General features: G+C 42.7%; 1 protein-coding gene across 1 annotated transcript in view; it reads left to right on the plus strand.

The window, feature by feature from the left end:
* The window catches only part of TECRL (trans-2,3-enoyl-CoA reductase-like), a 72277-nt gene that overhangs the window by 11382 nt on the left and 41201 nt on the right, over positions 1 to 19694 (plus strand). Inside the window, exon 2 of the mRNA XM_009884016.1 lies at positions 3947 to 3998. Within this exon, the coding sequence (XP_009882318.1) occupies positions 3947 to 3998 (52 nt within the window). The remainder of the gene's footprint in view (positions 1 to 3946; positions 3999 to 19694) is intronic.

Here is a 19694-nt window from a genome sequence, read left to right on the forward strand (position 1 = left end):
TAGCCTAAAGCAGCTTGGATGTATTCAGGCACAGCAGTGCTCTTGCTAATGAGCTCTGCCTCTCTCATAGGTGTCGTACAGAGCACGGTCCCTCCCCAGCTGCAGCTTTGGATGTAGGGGAGGTGGTGTGTGATGGTTCGCACCACATGGATACACTCACTGGTTCCTTTGCCGCAGCAGGCCAGCACAGGTCCTGGCAGGCACTTTGTAACTTTCAAACACTTTCAAACAAAACCTAAGGCACATGAATGGTTCTGTAGGTAGACCTAAAACACAAGCTTAGGCTAATTCTTTGATAGCTAAAGTGAGGTGGTATGAATCCCATGGCTGGCGTAGCAGAATTTGGAAGTGAGAAAGCATTGAAAGCCTCAGGCTGAAAAATCGGAGAGGGATGGAAAGGCAGAATTGCTAAGAAGGCATAGACTAGAAATTTTGCGCTGGTTGAAAGCAGTGCTGCCCTGAAGTTGACACATACTCAGGAGTGCAGGAGGTGGAGACCGTGGGCTCTGTTTTGAGCTACTGCTGCTCTGTGAGCATGCTCAGCTTAATAGTCTTTCAGCTTCCCTTGACTTAATCAGATGATCAGCTCTCTGGAGCATGGGTTGGCCCTGGCTACTTTTTCCCAGAACCTGGCGCAGTGAGATGCTGATCTCCTGTAGGGATGCCAGGCCCCGTAGTAATGTGGCTTATACTGTGTTTAGAAAGCCAGATGATCCTCCATCACATTGGAAAAGACCATCCCCTTCCTTGAGCTGGCAATGAAAACCTGCACACCTGCCCTGCGCTAGGACACATGACAGATTGTGGTCTGCAGTCTTGTGTGCTGTATGGTCATTGCCAGCTACAGCAGTTGCATCCATATCTGACAGATTCTGGGCTCAGACCCCACAGGTGTGAGATTACAAGGTGTGAGAAAGCAATTTCAGATATTTTTAGAGGGTTTGGAAATATGTGTGCCCCCCCCCCCCCCCTTCCACCATTCAAAAACCCACGGTGTACACATTGCAAGAAAAGGCAAATGTAAATTATGGGAGATGTGCTGCTGCATGGATATTGTATGGAATCACCTAAGTGCAATGAATACAGATGAAATGTTTTCTTTCCTTTTTGAATTTAGAAAGTTAAGATGGCTTCTTCTATTGTTCCTTGTAGCTGGGAAGAAAAGGGACCCCAGCAGGCTTCAGGAACCTCAAGGGCAATGTCCCTCTCGTGGCCCAGTTCTGTTCAACACGGTTTGGATGCAACACAGGCCTTGGTGATGCTGGGGAGGGGGAAAGGGTACATCCTGGATTTCAATGAGTCCAGCCCCTGATTTGGGTGGAATCAGCATCACTTAGCAGGTGCATCAGAGAGACAAGTCAGGGTTTAAGTAGAGGTTCACTTAGAGCAGTTTCTGCAAATAAGGCCTTTTCCAGTGCCCAGTAAAACCTTTTGTAACTGTGGAAAAGAAAGCATTCTCATCTAAATATAAAGAAAAAGCTAGGAAAAATCTTAACTTTATGTACCATTTAGCACAGGTGTCGTTTTATAGCTTCAGATCATTGAAATCTGTATTAAGCTCTCTGTCTGTTCATATTATTACTGGAAACAAGTTGGCTTACTCCTAAGCACTAATGGCACATATATTGTATATTTGCGTGGGGTGTCAAATGATATCAGAGCAAAACTTTTCTTTCTGTACTGATTTGTTGCTTTTGAGTCAGCAATTTTATTTTCTTACATGAGTATTTCTCCAGACTCAATCTTTTCAGTAAAACAACCTATGTTAAGGTGCTCAGTGATCTCTACTGGCAGAATTTCTTACATTCTTCTGTTTTTTATGCATGATTATTGTCACAACTCACTAATATGTAAAATAGATAGATAAATATCACTAATCACATTTGGAAGAAGTGGGTCTACACTCTAAAGATGGTGCCAAGACCCAAGCAAGGCTCAGTACGTCGATTAATGCTTAAGTGTATGAGTTCTAACTAATGCAATGAAAGCAGAATTGCATTGCCCAGAAAACCCCATAGAAATCTTTAGGTGGGAAGAGACAGGCAAGCTTCTGCAGAGCAGAACTGTTGAGTTCCTGTGTGACTGCCAAGGAGGCTACCTCAGGAAATGGCCACGTTCTGGTTAGACTGAGGGAAGATGGAGATGGAGTGAACAAGGTGATGACTGCCCAGCCAGGGAAAATGGTGCCGTGGCTGTTTCTCCGCCTCAGCCCAAAGAAATTCTGCTACACAAGATTTTGCTGTATGTCACCACCACTTCATACTGGTATTAGCCCACGCTGTGCAGGTGCCTAAAGTCTCTAGGCAAGGTGGTTTTCTGCATTCTGCTGTCTGACTGCAGCGATGAGGTCTCTCACTAGATCCAAAGCAGATCCCCATGGTTAAGACACGGTTCAATTTACTTCTCAGTCTCTGTGCTTAAATGAACAATATAGAATATTAAATCAGTGTCAGCTGCAAAGGGATGGTCTTGTTAAGACCTCATGCAGTTCAACAAGGCCAAGTGCAAGGTCCTACATCTGGGTCAGGGCAATCCCAAGCACAAATACAGGCTCCATGGGGAATGGCTGGAGAGCAGCCCTGACGAGAAGGACCTGGGTGTGCTGATTGACCAGAAGCTCAACATGAGCCACCAATGTGCAATCGCAGCCCAGAAGGCCAACTGTATCCTGGGCTGCATCAAAAGAACTGTGGCCAGCGGGTCAAGGGAGGTGATTCTGCCCCTCTACTCCACTCTTGTGAGACCCCACCTGGAGTATTGCCTCCAGCTCTGGAGTCCCCAACATAAGAAAGACATGGACCTGCTGGAGCGTGTCCAGAGGAGGGCCATGAGGATAATCTGAGGGCTGGAGCACCTCTCCTATGAGGAGAGGCTGAAAGAGTTGGGGCTGTTCAGCCTGGAGAAGAAAAGGCTCCAGGGAGATCTTATTGTGGCCTTCCAGTACCTAAAGGGGGCCTACAGGAGAGCTGGGGAAGGACTTTTTACTAGGTCATGTAGTGACAGGACGAGCAGGTTTAGATTAAACATTAGGAAGAAGTTTTTCACTTTAAGGGTTGTAAGGCACTGGAACATGTTGCCCAGAGAAGTTGTTGAGGCCTCATCCTGGAGGTGTTCAAGGCCAGGCTGGATGTGGCCTTGGGCAACCTGGTCTAGTGGGAGGTGTCCCTGCCCATGGCAGGGGGGTTGGAACTCAATGATCTTCAAGGTCCTTTCCAACCTAAACCATTCTATGATTCTATGAAGACCAGACCATTGCCTCTTGCCACCTCGATCACCCTGAGCTTGAGCTCAACACACTACTTCCTGAAGTGTTCCATTGCTTCTCCTTGTAGATGCAAGGTACTTCTAATTCTTTTGCTCTAGTAAATTCTGTGTTTCTCAGATACTTTGTACAAAGTGTATTAAGAAATCAATATACATAATAAAATAGAACCTAAAAGGCCTCCAGACTGCCATCTAACACTGTGACTACCAGATTGCTTCAGTGTACATGAACAACAGAATGCAGAAGCAAACTCATTTTAGGCAGAAAGGACAGAACCTGCCACCTTTACTATGGCCCCTCAGATAAACCGTTTCATGTCTCTAAGAGCCGGGCCTCAGCATGCTTGAACCTAACTTTCAAGCTAACCTTTCAAGTTTTCCCACTGGTTTGATCTTGGGAGCAGTTAGTGCCTCAGGTAGGGCCAGCAGCTTTCCCTCTTGGCCCTTGGGATTTTACCCATCCATTGGCCAAGCCGTGGTGGTCCAGATAATGTGTAAATCAAATGTGGACAATCCTTAAAAACGTATCAGCAGGTGAGAGCAAATTTGCTGATTTGCTTCATTATTGCCTAAGGAACTTGCAGACAAATTAAATCAGGTCTTCGTTAGAGGAGGGGAGAAGGGATCCCAGAGTGAAGAAGACAGAAAAATTAATCTGCATGCGTTTTGTTTTATTTTCCAGATACCTCCATCATCTACTGTTCTTGATGTGAAACACAAATTTCACAAAGCATGTAAGTACTATGGCTAGCACGCTGGAGGCATGGTTCGAGGCCTTTCAGCTTGGAGAAATTGTCAAATTTATTTTTCATGAAATCTGGCATTAAAGCTGAGACTGGCTTGACAGCTCCAGTGCTAAATAAGAGCAGTGTTTGGACTAAGGTTCTACTGTAACTATCGCAGATGTGAGAGGCTGGAAGGAGAGGACTGCATAATTTATCACTGCCAGCCCATGAGGGGCAATACTTTTCTATCCTCTTTTTAACATTACACAGTGTCAATTCAAGACCACAACCGCATTTGCCCTCACAGTGTTATATTAGATAAGATTTGAAAACATTAGACTGCTTCAAGTTGGCCATAAACAGACCACATAAACAAAATAACTACTGTAGCGCAGAGTGATTAAATGACTTATCTGGGATTGTGCAGGCAATCTTACAGACTTCTCAACAGTCAGCCATGTCCAGTTCCTTAATGGTTGGGGCAAACTGCCTTTCTTCCAGTACTGCTTTTTTCCGTTTTTGATATCCACAAGGAGGGGAGAAAATAGTGGCCTCTCCCCTTTGCGCATACAGACTGCAGATATAGACCTTGTACATGAGAAGAGATGAGAGCAATCATACTCAAAAACCCCTCTTTCCGTCCTGTGAGAGAAGAGAACAGTTTTGCTGAATGCTTCTTTTCTGCCTCCTCCTAGTTACCTGCCTCCAGCCCATGCTAGAGGGAGGTGGTTGAAAAGGTAGAATAAAGAGCAATGAAAGTAGCCGAGCACCAAAGTTTGATTGCATTTACCATTATCCCCTGAATTGCTGGTCAGGATCTTGGGAAGTGAGGCCAAATGGACCTGATGTACGTGTGTGTATAGTATGCCTTGAGTTCTGAAGTGTTAAAGTACTGCTGTATCTATGTTTGTAGAGATCCTAACTGTGCCACCCTTGCTCCTAGACTGAGAAATGTTTCTCTCACTCCCACCTCTGGGAAATAAAATGCTACTTGTGATGAGGACTGGTAACCTTGAGCATCACCCTCATTTGAGATGTGCAGGTCTATGCAAGGCCTATTAACTTGAACTGGACTTCTTAGAACTGCAAAGGTATTTAGTTGGGTAGAAAAAGATGCAACAAGAATTAAGGGTATGAAGTGAAGGCCAGAGAAACTCAAATTCAGAATGAGGTATTTGATTCTAAGAAGCAGGACGGTTTACTGTTGGAGTAAGAGTTTTAGATGATAGGCTTTCATTATTTTTACAAAAAGGAGTGTATTCAACTAAAGGCTAGATGTCTTTTGCAAAAAAAAAAAAAAGCTTTAGTCAGACACTAATACTGAATTCAAAGTAGGGTAAGTAGAAGAAATATTATGCTTCTCCTCTGTCCTTAGAATTTTACGAAATAAAGCTGAAAGCTTCTGTGATTGCACAAAGGTTCAGTTGATGAAGCAAAAGGCTGTTGACCTGTCTGCTCCAAAACTTGTTTTCACTCCCTGTAAGGTCTTGTAAAATGCAAAATGGTAAAAGTTCAAAAACCCCACAGCTAAATATGAAAATACTAAGTGCATAAGTTTTAATATTTCAATAAGAGTATGTCTTCCCTTCAGTTTGTGAAATGCACTGTGTTTCTGCCTAAACTCTCTTAAATCAATTGGAACTGGATTTATATTGATGCAGCTTAAATCAGCTGAAGATCATTGGCACAGAAGTTTATGCCAATTTAACCGTAATGAGGTTTTTAATGGATTTAGGCTAAAATGGTACAAGTATGTGTATAAGCCATTTTAATGTCATCTGTCTTCATCTTTAGAGGTACCTTACTCCTGATGTAGGTGGAGCTGAGTATAAAGCAAGACAGTAAGCAATACAACAAAGCACGATACAAATAGTGAACTGAAACTCTGACAGTACAGCATTTTACAGCACATGGAAGAGCTGGCATGTGCCTTCAATGCTTTTTCAGTTTCCAATTTTTTAGTTAAATTCTCAACATTCCCAGGAGTACACCGTGTCAGTGTCCTGTGTCCTTTCTTCCCATTCCAGCTCATTGCTTTGATCTCTCTTTTCTATCTATTTCAGCCTGGATGTTGTTGTCTCATGAGGTTCCTCCCTCCTCCTACTTTCCCACTTGCAGAGAACAAACATTCCCTTTTTTCTCTTCATATAGTTTGGAGGATGGCAGCTTTTAAGACTACAGTTCTTTTAGGCAAGAGCTGAGAAGGGGATGAAGCTGAGCTGTGAAAGCCTTTGGTTAGCACGCTATTTCGTACTAGCTTGTGCATTCAATTCTGTCATTTCTGTGTGCCAGACTCACAAGTTCCCCTATAATCTCTTGCTAAAACACACTCCTACGCACACCCCCTTACAGTCTCCCTGTCTTCATACATCCTCCTTTGATCACCCATGCAATTAAGCTTTCTCCTCAGCTGGTATCTTGTCAGCCCTTCAGTGAGAGGAACTCCTGTGCAGCAATTTCACAAGCATCATCTCTGTCGCTGATCTTTCACTGCCTGATTCAAGAAAGGAGGAAAAAGACTGAATTATGAATTGCAGCACAGAGGCTGTTAATCATTAAAACTAAAGATGCAAGTGACACATAACACATTACTGCTCAGTAGTTTCTAAGTCAGTCAAACATTAGTTTGGATATGTGTTTATCCAAAAGGCAGAATATGGACTTAGAAGTCCAGGAACAAATACTCCTCAGCCCTCGCTTCAGCAAAACTGTCTCTACTGACACAAGCCCTGTGCTTTCTGTGGCACCGAGTTGAGGTTTATCACAGGAGATTTGGGGATCTGTGAGCTCTTAGTGGAGAATAACCAATTAAGGCAAACTGCTGTTTCCATGGGAGTTCAAAGGCTTTCTCCAGACCGAAGACCGCTGTTTTGCATCAGCCCGTGGTTGCTGTAGCCACTGCCCCTGGCAGCGACTGGCAGCACCAAGCAGGGTCAGCACAGAATAGCAGTTTCCCCGTTGCAGCCTTCCAGCCATCAGCTCTACAGGGGCTTTCTGTAACAGATGTTAGATCCAGGCTGTCACGCTTAATAGCAAGCATCACACCTGCCCACCATGAATCTGTCTAATCCTTTTTAAACCTACTTATAGTTTTGACCTCAGCAAAATCCTCTGGGAAGGAGTTCCACATTATAAGTACGGTGAGGACAAAAATACGTCTTCTACAGTGGCATCATACAAATGTCTACACTTCTACTGCTTGATGTTTTCTGCCTGAAATTGAGTGGCAGCTGAGTGCCTGGGTGTTACTGACCATCACAGTGTACTATCTATCTAAGGTATGGTCAAAGAAGCCTCAATCAAATTGGTGCTGTGCACCAGGTGACTTTACTACTATTTTCCTGATTCCTTTGGCTAGGTGGCAGAGGTGAAATGAAGCCAAAAAACTAAGTATATAAGAAAGAAGCTTTTTGTCCCATTTTCTCAATTGCTTATAATGAGTTAGGTACCTGGCGTTTTCTTTATCTATAAAGATTATGTTTTCAGTGGGAAAAGAAATACCTTGTAGGCTAAACTTTGCAAGCTCTTGTCCTTGGCCATAACTCTTCACCTTTAATTTATTTTTATCTTTGCAAAATGGTAGGGGAAGAAATCTTACAGATGGAAAATGAAAAACTCTAATAATAATGCTAATTCAAGTATCACATAACTAAAATACCCCTAGAACAGGTAATATAGTGGAATTGGTGATCATTAAATATTTTCAAGGTTACTGCACAAAAGTTGCTGAAAAAGCTCTTGAAAGAAGAGGAAGAACAGAAAGGAGAAGGGGAAATAAGATCTCAGCAATACTGTAACAAACTGATGGATGCAACCTCCTGCACAAGGAGGTAGCACAACTAGAGCTACTCTTTGAAGTCAGAAGAGTGAGCTTAGGGAGGCCCGAAATTGCCCTCTTGGTGGAAGGAGCAGGCAGGTAAGGGCGGGCAGATGGGAGGAAGCCTGGTGGTGGCTGAAAGGAAAAAGGGAAGTTGGAGAAAGAACTGAAAACATCACATGCAGAATATCCCAATCTGCAGAGGGGAATGAGATGCTCAAGGAGTAAGGAATATTACAAGCTGCCAGCTGTCCCAATAAAATATTAACTCCTAATCCTTCATCTCCAAAATTGCAGGCCCCGCATCTAAGCTAACAGATGCTTCATAGGGTAGTTAAAATAAGCAATGCCAATGAGAGTAAATCATTAAGAAAGAAATTGTCAGTAGGTGGCACTCAAGAATAAATAGCATCATCTCTGGACATTATGATACTTCAGAATTCTGCTATACCATCTTCCAACTGCTTCTTGCAGGTATTTCTATAGCAATCCTAAGAGGTATGTTCCCTGGAAAACCACTAAAATATTTTCTGTTGCTGTCCTCTAAAGAGAGGACAAGGAAAAAGACAGTGCAACTCCTTCATGGTCGGGACCAATCTCTCTTAGCCTCCTCCTTACAGGCTCTAGGGCAATGTGTTAGGATGCATTCATCTGCCATGTTTTACCTACTGATCTCATCCTGCATGTCCCCCACAAGCCATAACAGAACAGGCAGCCCCTTAGATGTCACCACTCTTCAGACCACCTGGTCAGAGCGTACCCTGTCTGACCCCGTGCACAAAAGCAAGATCAGAGGCTCATGTGCAGGCTCCTCCAACACACCATTTCACTGAGTCTATCGAACACTCCCACTGACTTCCAAGTGCCTTGAATAAGATCTTTATTGCCTAATGCAAGGAGATACCTTACCATCTCTCAGAATGAACACAAGCAGAAGTACCATATCACACAGTTCTTTTCCAGCTGCATGGGAGGCCTCTGCATATTCTCCCTCCTTCCGTTCTCAAAATTACCTGTGACTGCCTCCAGCTCACTTCTCCCCCCAGTTGCCTGTCAGTAGTGCTCAGCTCAGCCAGTGCTGAGGAGCTGGAAGGAGAGCAGCATTTTAAAACCAAGAGGTTATTGTTCAACCAAACCCCTGAAGCAGATCTTCAAAACACAGAACACTGGAAGCTGAACTGGCCTGGTGAAGAGCAAGGAGAAGAATCTCTCATTGCTTAGAAATCACAAGGCAAGCCTTTGTGAGAGGAGCTTAAGGCACATGAGGTACTAAAACTAATCCTTTAGTGAAGGAGGTCCTCTTTCTTGTCTCCTTTCCAGAAAGCCTGCTAAGGGTTTTCACACTGCGAATCTGCAACTTTCCTGGGTTTAATGACATCTGAGACCTAGTAGCATGATTCCAAGAGCAAGAGCTTAAGGAATAGCTTCATATTTTGCCAGGCCTGTGCTAAAATGCAAGAGCTGGATGCAGAGATGTTGCTGGAGAAGATGACTGTTCGTACGGCATCATGTAATTCCCTTCTAGAGGCTGGCTGCGATGTTAAACTGCAAGGCTCAGAGAGGTGAGAAAGGATGCTGTGGGGATTAGTCATTAAGAGCAGCACCAGGGAGAAGGGTGACTGCTAAGCCAGTGCCTTGCCTACTGGCTCTGTATAATCAGGACTGCCTGATAACACAGTCTTGCTGAGAACCTGCAATTCCTCTGATTTTTCCACACTGTCTATTACAGCTGGATTCTCAGGTTGAAGAAAGTTAATGAAATCTGTCAATTTTGATGCCTGCAGAGGCTCATGTGCCCAATGAATACACCTGCTGGGGACTCAGAGAAGCTGAATTATGCTATTTATGGCTCTCCCTATCTGACTTCATAGTCTTGGCCTGTCAATCAACCAGGAGCCCTTTATGTGTCTCACAAACTGAAGAGACCCAAATAAGTTATATCTAGGGCATAGAGCCTTCCAGAGGGATCTTTCTTCTGCCCTATAATAGGAGATCAGGCTTTGAAATAGCCAAAATTTTGGAAAGAAGGCGACAACCTCATCCTGCCATGAGTTGCCTTGAGAGAAAGGCAGCTGCAAAGTCTATGGCTTTTAACAAATCTCAGACTCCTTCCTCCCCATCTTTATCCTAAGCAGTTCACCCAAGCCCAGACTCACAGCTCGAATCCATGTATGAATGAGTTTTCAAAGGGATGGGGAGTATCCTGCTGTGCAGGCTGTCTGACTGCAGAGCTCATAGACTCAGCGTTATGTCCCCAGTGCAGATTTTCAGAGCACATTGGGTTGGCAGTTACATCCAACTATTGTTTTCAATAAATTTTCGCGTCTTTGCATTCATAACAACTCAACTGGAAATTAACAATGAAGGCGAATCACTAGGGACAGGCAGCTATTGCAAACGGGCACTAAGAAGTACAGTGATTTCATCTAGGTAAACTGCTCATTCATCTCTGTTGACTTTGTAAATTAAAATGACTAGATTAGGAGGAAACGATGATATTTATTTCATCTTATATTTATAATTTATTTTTCTTTTGTCTTAGTCACACAGCAGATAGCAATAGAAGACTAGTTTACCATGAATTTCAATATCCCTCAAATGACACAATCCTAAGCTCTTTTTACTTCTCTATGCCTGTCAACACAACTCAGTTTACTAGAAACTCCTTGAATTTCTTGTTACTGCCACAGTGAGGCTCGTATATACTTAAACGCTTTACGTTTTGTTTTGCAAGGATATGCACAAAGTAAGCAAGAGCTCCTGCCACAAAACGTAAACCAGTCCCTACCATCTTCCTCCCCAGCTCACAATCTGAGATCTAATCCATGAGTAAATTGCTTCCTGCCGCTGCAGTGTGTGCGTGTCAGAACAGAGACCTACATTCTTGCCCTGGCATGCTGCTTTAGCCGTGAGGACAGCCTGTCCAGTAGGCTTAATTTCTGATCTATGCAGGAAGAAGTATCAGGAGGATAATGTCGTCTCGGTTTATTTGTGGCAGATCTGTGCAAATCTCTCAGTACAAAATACAAGAGCCTGTCTGCTGGTACAGATTTGCTTAACTTGAATTTATGCCTTAGCTGTCAAAATAATTGAAGCACACCTGTGAAAGCTGGAAATACTTTCACTTCTTTTGTAATAACCAGTCAGGAAATGAGAATGGCATCATTGACCTAACACAGTTAAAAGAAAGAAGAAAGCAAACTGAGCTAGCCTCATGATTTTCATCTTCAAAGTGACTGAAAATTTACATTATACTTAGACACCAAAACCTCTCTTTTTTTTTCTTTTTTTTTTTTCTCCCACATCCTATGTTGGAATTACAGGAAACCAATTCTGGCCAATTTTCAAAAGGAAGAGACAATGCATGAAGTGCTCTAGCTGCAATCACAGTGGTGTAGCCATCGGGTAGCCCTCCAGAAGGTGCCATGCACTTCACAGACACTATTTTGCATCCTGAGCTGTGTTCACAAGCCTGCCATTTGAGCCCTGAGTCATATGTCTCTTGTTGACACTGCTAAAGCCCAGAACTTGCATTTGGACATTTCCAGCTGGGGTGCTGACATCTGACTCCTTCCTCCTAACTATTGGACTTAATAATGAGAGCAAGCACCAGACTAGGCACCTGCAGTTCACTTTTGCTGAGCGTTTGACTCTCATTATAAGTTGTGGAGAAAGAACTATTAAATCAATCTGAAAAGCATCTGATCAGATATCCCTTGAGTTTTGCTTTCTGAAATGTACATGTGGTTACAAAGAATATTTTCCTTATGTACTGAATTAGGAAACTATGGTTGAGGTTCAGCTGGTTTAGAAGCAGTGCACTTAGTAACACAGAAACTTAAGCAAGACTTTTAGGGTCAGATTTTCAAAGCATTTTGGTCTTCTCCAGATAACAATAAAAGCCAGAGGGCCAACTGGGATTTCTGAAGTCTCATGATTCACACTGAAATGAATGCGATGTTTAAAACTTAGGTCTTTAAGACTTTATTCAAAACCAGTGGGAGTCATGCTATTGACTGAGGTGAGTTGTGTGCTAGACACCTTCTCCCTTTTGAGCTTCTTTTTCTCATCTATAAAATAAGAATAATTAAACTGCCTTTCATCCACCTTGGAATCTTTTGTCTGTTTTGGCTGTGATCCCGTAAGAAATATTGGGGAAGAAGAATGACTTAAATATATGCCTAATGACCTATTGAACTGGAGGGAGTAAGGTGTCTAAAACACAAAAGCCAGGCTATCCATTAATGCTCACAGAAATAAGATGACCTTCAGAAAAAAACAGCAATATTTAAACCAGAAATAGAAAAAGTGAAGATCAACTCAAAAACTTTAATGGAAATTCACATTATTTCTCTTCTTTTTTTTTTTTTATTTTTGGCAGCTGCTGCATCTGATGTTATTGCATTTCATTAGCAGGATTACAGATATTTCAGATGAGTAATATAATAAAAGAAAAGGCAGCGAATCTATTGAGATGTAGCTTGAAGCAGAACTGGCCCTCTTTGCTCTCTGGGATATTGTTCCCAGCTGAGATTTACAGGGCTCTAACAATGCATCACAAATGACATCCTATGTAAACAACCGGAGAACAAATGTGAGATGCTGTTTAAATGCCTCATTAAGAAAAGGAAATTTCATAGCTAGATTCTTTGCTTTTCTTGCCTTTGCAGTAGATTTAATTGACAGATCTAGATGAGAAACAACAAAATTTGTTAATCAGAAGTACCTATTAGTTACAATGCGTCTTCTATTAGACATGTGTCTTATATGTGCCTGTGGCTCAACTGAGAAAAGGACAGCGCAAGGCCCTATAGAAATAGTCTCAGCCCTAGAGAATATCTAGTCTTAGGTAAAATGAAGAATGAAAGCCTACCAAACTGTTAATAGAAGATGCCAAAGTAGTTTTGGTTTTTAAACAGCTCCTACATCAATTTAAACTCAAGTATTACATTTTTGTCTGAAGAACAGATAGACTTCCAGCATTAATCTGGTGTTCACCATGAGATTCATGTGGGTTTACTGTTCATTCAGGGAATTTGGGATACTAAAATCCACAGTGGGTCTTCATGATTGTGAAAAGAATCTCATGTCTTTTAATAAGACAGATGTCTGTTGGTTACAGCAGGATCAAGATCACTTCAGGCTTTTAAACATGCTCTGCATCTACATCAGGTTTTTCATAGGAGTCCCTGTGCTTTTGGACAGCAGAGTTGGACAAATGGCTTTACAGACAGGTCCAACAGTTTCTCGTACGAGGAGCTGTATGGAATGGATCTGCATGAAATGTCCCAGGGACTTCTTGTGAAACAGACCCAACAGGCACAGAAGAGTAAGCGAATCTCCCATGGCAGAATGAGAGGAACCTACCTCCTTCTTGGAAAACTCCGTGAGAGCATGAGAAAAAAAAATGACAAGGCCCATGGTATCATCTCTGCTGGACAGGTTAGAGAAGAGGCAGCAGCTTCAGCTGCTAAGTTCAGACTTTCCCCCAGGTCTTCTCTGCCTCATGCCTTCCCTGGCTGTGCTTCTGCAGTCCCTGGCTTCCATGGGGCCAAGAGGAGGTGTGACATAACAAGTAGCTGCAATTCTGGAGGTAGAGTCAGGTAAGCAGGACAAGAGCAAAGGATGCTATTCAGACCTGAATGTGCAGGATAGTACACTGTGATGGTGACTTGTTTCGCATTTGTTTACACTCTCTCTATCTCATATTTGTAGCCTGTTTGTTTATTTATTTTCCTGTTTGGGCATGAGGGAAAAGAAATATTAAGAAAAACCAAAATAAGAAATCTTTCAAACAAAACTTGGTATTTGTCACTGGAAAGAGAAGCCAGTCTCTGAGGCTATGTGATGTTTCACCTACTACTTTCTCTTTCAAATGATTTAATCTCTTTTTTGAATGTTTGAAAACAAGCAAACACATACACAAATAGATGGAGCCTCTGAAAGTGTAGAGAGCTTAGCATCTACCTAAGAGAGGATGGGTACTCCTCTGGAATTTGCTCATCTATAGCAGAGCAATCCAGTTTTTCCTGGAGTATATAATAAAGTTGATATCCGTTAGGTAAGAGCAGTGGTTGCTGTATTCCCATGTAGAAAGCTGACAACATGTCGATTAGTTTGACCATTGCCAAAGACTGCCTTAATTTACACGGAGATGACTGCATGGCAGCACCTTTGTTGAAGGAACATTTCTGATCATTAAGAAAAGACACTGTTCCTGAGGTTTTGAAGGTCTGTCATAAACTTTCCATTTCCAACTGAGCAGCTGTGTGAGTCAGAAGGCACTGGATTCACTACTGGCTAGATGCCTTGATGCTTTGAATGCGGCATAGTACAGCCACATTTCCTGTATGATCTGAACACGATTTACCGCATAAAGGTGCAGACATTTGAGCCCAGGGGAAAAGTGGGTGTTTCTGTATATATTTTGCTCCATTTTGGTTTTAGATAAACTTTTTAATTATTTAGCATACACCTTGGGAAGTCTTAACTTTTGCTTCACCTCTTTTGTTGTTCCTGTTGTGATGACATATTGGATGTGGGTTTAAGGCTGCAACCTGGACAACAGGCTGTTTTCAATGCACATTTACATTTTGACTTAGGTTTGGGGTAATATGGCTCATACTTTTGATTTCCCATCAAAATGAATATAGGAGGTACCATGTTTTACAATGAAGATTTCCAGCTTAGAAAGCTAAGTCATGCCTAGCATCAGTTAATGAAATTGGATTTTCTTCTTTAGGCAGGCAAACTTAACTTCATAGCCTGCCAACCAGAAATTACCAAAACTTCATACAACGAAAAGAAAGTTTGTAGTCTAAATTATTCCATAAATGTGGTTAGAAAGAAAATCTGGAGGTAGATAAAGTAAAAAGAGAACTGTACATGGAAAATCAGAGACTGAAAAAGAGCCAATAACCAGTAAGCCAGTCCCTGAACACAAGACTAGGTTTTTTTTTCTGGGTTTAAATATACAACCTCATTTTTTCCATGAACAACTCTGAATTCTGAAACAAAACCCGTGTTTCTACAGCACCAAAAATATTTTGTAAAAACTCTCAACTAATTCTGCCTGCAAATAAGGTCAGCTCCAAAAATTGTTACTGAATGGCACAAAAAGAACAAACAGGAGGTTATGCCAGAGGTTTATTTGCTTTAAACAATGTATGTGGCTCTGGTTTAAATACATACTAATGGGAAAGCCGTAATTTTTTATATTCTGCTATTAGAGCGCAAGTTCAGAATTCACCAACAGTCTAGATCAGTTGTGGTTATAACATTTACAGAGGAAAATCAGTAGAGGTATTCAAAGGCCATTTAGTGTTTGCCATATAGATTGGGATGAAATGTCATCCCTCAAGTATGAGAATGAACGTACTCACCAAGCAATATCACCATAATCGTCCCTCATGAGCCATGTCTGTATAACTGTGGAAAAGCTGTTTGCTGATCAGTTTTAAGCATGTTACACTTCTTTCTACATGGCTGCCTCGTGGTTGATGTGCAGACAGCCTGCCTGGGCTCTTTTCCTGCTGGGAGAGCTCAGGATGGCAGGTCCTGTGCTCTCTATGTGGGCTAGAGCATCACTCACAATGTGCATGGGAGGTGACCTGGAATCAACCATATTTGCTGTTTGTCCTCACAATGTCTGTATTTGCTGGAAAAGTACTGTAGCCTCATTTCACAGCAGGGGAACTGCAGTATGCAGAGGGAAAATTATTTGTCCTCTGTTGTAGAGTTGAGATGGGAAGAGCAGTTTCCCAAGTCTCGTGGCAGTGCTTCTGAGGCACTGAAGCGTCTAATCAACCTAATTAAGGTGACGGGATGGGGGAATTAAACCAGCCAAAATAAACTTCTCCCAGGAAGGACATGGGAACATGACTGAGCCTCTGCCTCACATGCTAGTGTCTGATCTGCTGCCAAAGCAGGGCAGATCTGTGCTGCCTTTTCCTCATCGTTCATGGAGAAACCAAAATTTAGCCCTGTTATTAGTGGGGATTAATTTTCAGTGTGGTAAATTTACCAATGAATTTATGAGAAGTTAATTTTCACTAAGGAAGAAATCATGTCAGTTCAAATGTGTTCAGTTAATTGTTGATGGCATTGGTGCAGCCATTAGATACAAAAAACGCATTGCTATTAGGGGTTAGCGAGGGAATGCATCCTGATTAGATTAGAGGCTGGAGAGAGCGCTATCCCCTGGACAGTCAAATATTGAAAGAAAATTATAATTCATTGGTGTATTTTATTAGCTAATTGACTAAAAGGAATGCTTTTAAAGAAACATAGCTAGAGTCTGGGGTAGGACTCTCCTCTGCCCAGCACATCAGTGATGGAGGCACAAATGAGCTTTTGAGCCATCTTTGCTGTATCAGCTGTGATTGTTGGACAACTGGGTACTTTCTGATGCTAGAATGCAAATCAGCAGGACCCCAAGCCTGCTGTAACATGCGCTGTCACCGTACCACATTCAGACAGCGTGCAAACAGCATGGGGTAAAGCAGCGACCTTGCCAGGTCTCTGCTCTCTGCTCCTCGTGCAGTTCTGTGGAGAGCTGAGTACCTACATGTACTTTGCAGTCGTGCTGATTGCAGCAGTATCCAAACTAGAGCTTTCTGAAGTGAGGAGGCAATGACCTGTGTTATCAGTGTCCTGAAACACAGTGTATCTGTAACACTGCGAGGCACAGAACTGTTTGTTCACTCAGAGACTGTCACAGGCTGAACGTGAAGAAAGGTTTTAAAAACCCAGCATTTTAAAACAGGCCTTTATGTCCTATTGCTCCTGTTCTCTGAGACCACGAGGATGGTCAGATACCTGTGTTTAAATGCTCTGCTTTGCTGCCTATGAAACCCTTGGGTTGGCTATTGCCACACCAGTAAAAGTATTTCAGCCATTAAGGATTCAGATAGGCAGCAACTGATTTCATAAACCACCAAACATTAAGCTGCATTTTTAAAAATCCCAGGTTAGAATACGGACAGGCAGATAGAGAAGGAAGGATATTTTTAGTCCCTGAAACACACACTTAGTTTGGCAAATGTATGTTCCTTAACGTGCGGTCTCTCATGTTTGGGTCACCCTTTGTATGAAGGCTTCACTGGTAGAGTTTATATTTAGGACGAGAATTCTGCTCGATTTCTCACATCCCCTGATACCTCAACAGTTATCTTTGTTAGCCTTTTTGAACTTGTAGAGACAGGAAAATCAAAGACAAAGGTAACTGCCAGAATACAGATCCTCAATCAGCATAAATTACTCATCTCTCTTTTAATTGGGGTTGGCATTTCAGAGTCAGAACACAACTGTCTGCAAATACAAAGCAAATTCCATGCTATTTTATTGCGTGGATCACAGCAATAAATCCCTGGATGTCCCTGGTCAAGACTCCCCAAGCTGATTACGCAGAGTCCAGCTTCACCGACCGACCTGCCCTGCACCACCCCGCAGCGACAGTGCACGCCTCTGTGCAGTGGCTGTGTGTCACACAGGTGGTAAGGGCAGCGTGAAGCCCAGGAGAGGGGATGCTGCTCTGGACCAGGCAGAGCGTGTGTGTCACACTGCTGCAGCTGGGCACAGGCACCCGACTGCTGTGCCCTGCTGCAGCGCCATGCGTGCAGCACCTTCTCACCTCCTGGCACTGATTAAGGGCAGTCCCTTATGGGAACATTGCTTCAAGCTCCAGGCTTGTCAGGGTATCTATTGTTTCTCTGTATTCTGCTCTACGGTTGTTATTAATGAAATAAAAAAAGTGAGCTTCATTCCCTTCCCTTGCCCACACACATTAATTTAAATGCAAATCCACACAGAAAGATCAAAATTAATTATACTTTCTGCAGCAGGCTACATGGAAAATTGAAATGCAGAGGGCTGGATTTTCTTTTTCCTTTTCTCTTTTTTTTTTGGAAGTGGAAAGGAGAAACAATGTAGCAAAAAATATTAAAATGTGCCTGTAAATGTTGCATACTTGCTTGCTTTTACTTTCTGATGCTTTGTGCTTGTTCAAATTTCCACAGCTGCTTTCAGTGTCAAGCTGTTTCAAAAAGAAAATTGAAAGCTTAACCTGCTGGTAACATAAATTGACCTCTAAATGACAAATAATATTCTGTTTACCGCTAATGACAATCTATCTTCATTAAGAAAAACTATGCTGACTCTTAAGAAATTTATCCATTATTGCCTGATCAGAATATAGCTAAAGTCTGAGATTTTTTTTTTTTTTTTTTCAGGGAAATATAGGTGTTGGGGAGAGGAGTGTTCTGTTCCTCAACGGGTTCAGGCATTTATATATTTTTTTTTCAATGAAAATGCAATCAGGTGAATTTGTGACCCAAGGTGCAGTGCAGAGTTCCACAAGCTGGAATTCCACATCTGGGTACAGTCACAGCAGATTAACTGCTCGCAGGAACCAATGCACAGACAGGGCTATTCTGTTTGCCAGATCCTGGGCAAATAAACCAAAATTCTGACACTTTTTCAGGGCAACGGCTGCAGGCATTGTACACAATATAATACTCTTTGCTATAGAGACATTAGGTATGCTCTGAAAAACCTTCTGGATCAGGCTCTGTGGGGCTTCAGTGGAATTGTCAGGGTGACAGTTACATGACTTCATGCAGGAAAAATGGATGCTCACAGATTTTGAGCATTTAAGGCCAATAGGAACAATCAAATGAACAGCTAAAAAGGAAGCACGCAGACACTTTGTCAGGCTGGGGCTTACTTGCTTAGTAGTCTGTGGGAAGTGCGTGGTGTTCTGCCCCTTGGCCAGACCCTGTCCTGAGCACTGTTGGTCTTAGCCAATGTCTGGACACATCAGTTCAGCCAGCCCACTGCTTGCTCTCCCTGGGCAAGCAGTGTGGTTGTAGCTAGATGCATTCATGTATTACAAAAACCTGAAGAAAGAAATGGATGCTTATGATCAAATAGCTCCTTTTTCAAATTCCACATGTCATTAAGAAAGTGGTTATTTGTGTCCCCACAGCAACTAGACCTCAAGGTACCTTTGTAAAACACACGGCCAGAGATCTTCCCTGGAAAGCTTACAAGTTAAACAAATCAAAGAAAATGGGTTTTTTCCCTGGGTATGAAGCCATTAAAACCAACAGCCTTTTCAGTACCCTGCTGACATTTTACTGATCAGGACACACTGGATTTGCTCTTTCCACTGACTTCCCATATAAACATGGATCTAGTTCAAGACCTTGCTCCCGCTCTTTAAATATTCTGATACACCATATCAAAGGTCCTTCTACAAGAAAAAAATAGCCTAGCTGAATGACCCTGTATCCAGCAAGTGCCTTCCCAAGACCCTGTGCCCTAAAGACTTAGCGAGGGGTGGAAGCACCGTAGAGTTGGTAGCCTGGCCCCTGTGAGCCCAGCTGGGCTCAGGAGCTCAGGACGGTGCCAGGCCAGTATAGGTGGGTGGTACCTGGAGGGGGCCTGGCTAGAGGTGGTCCCTCTGCACTAGCACTGAAAAAGAAAGATGCAGATGATTGTGCTGGCATTTAGCAGGACAAAGCAGAAAAACATCTTTTGGTCTGCAGCCAAAGAGGGCTTTCGAGTGTTAAGAGACACTGGGGCCTTGCTTGCCCCAGGCTTGATGCTGAGAGCTGCAGTTCCTCAAGTGCGCTGGTCATTCAGATTGCAGTACTCAGCAGCTGTCATTTATTACATTGAAGGCAAGGATAGCAAGTAATAGCTTCAGATACTTTCTGTCTTGGTCTTGTGGCTCAGCTTAGTTTTACTGTTGTTTCTTAGGTGTGCTTTGCTTACTGCCATCATGCTCAGGAATCACTCTAGTGCAATGTCAGCAAAATAAATCCCACAGCCTTTTCTTCCAAGTAAAAGCAGAAAGCAACAGCTTCAAGTCATTTCAGCATCCCTCA

Source organism: Charadrius vociferus, unplaced genomic scaffold, assembly GCF_000708025.1.
Source record: "Charadrius vociferus isolate BGI_N301 unplaced genomic scaffold, ASM70802v2 scaffold4, whole genome shotgun sequence".
NCBI lineage: Eukaryota > Metazoa > Chordata > Aves > Charadriiformes > Charadriidae > Charadrius > Charadrius vociferus.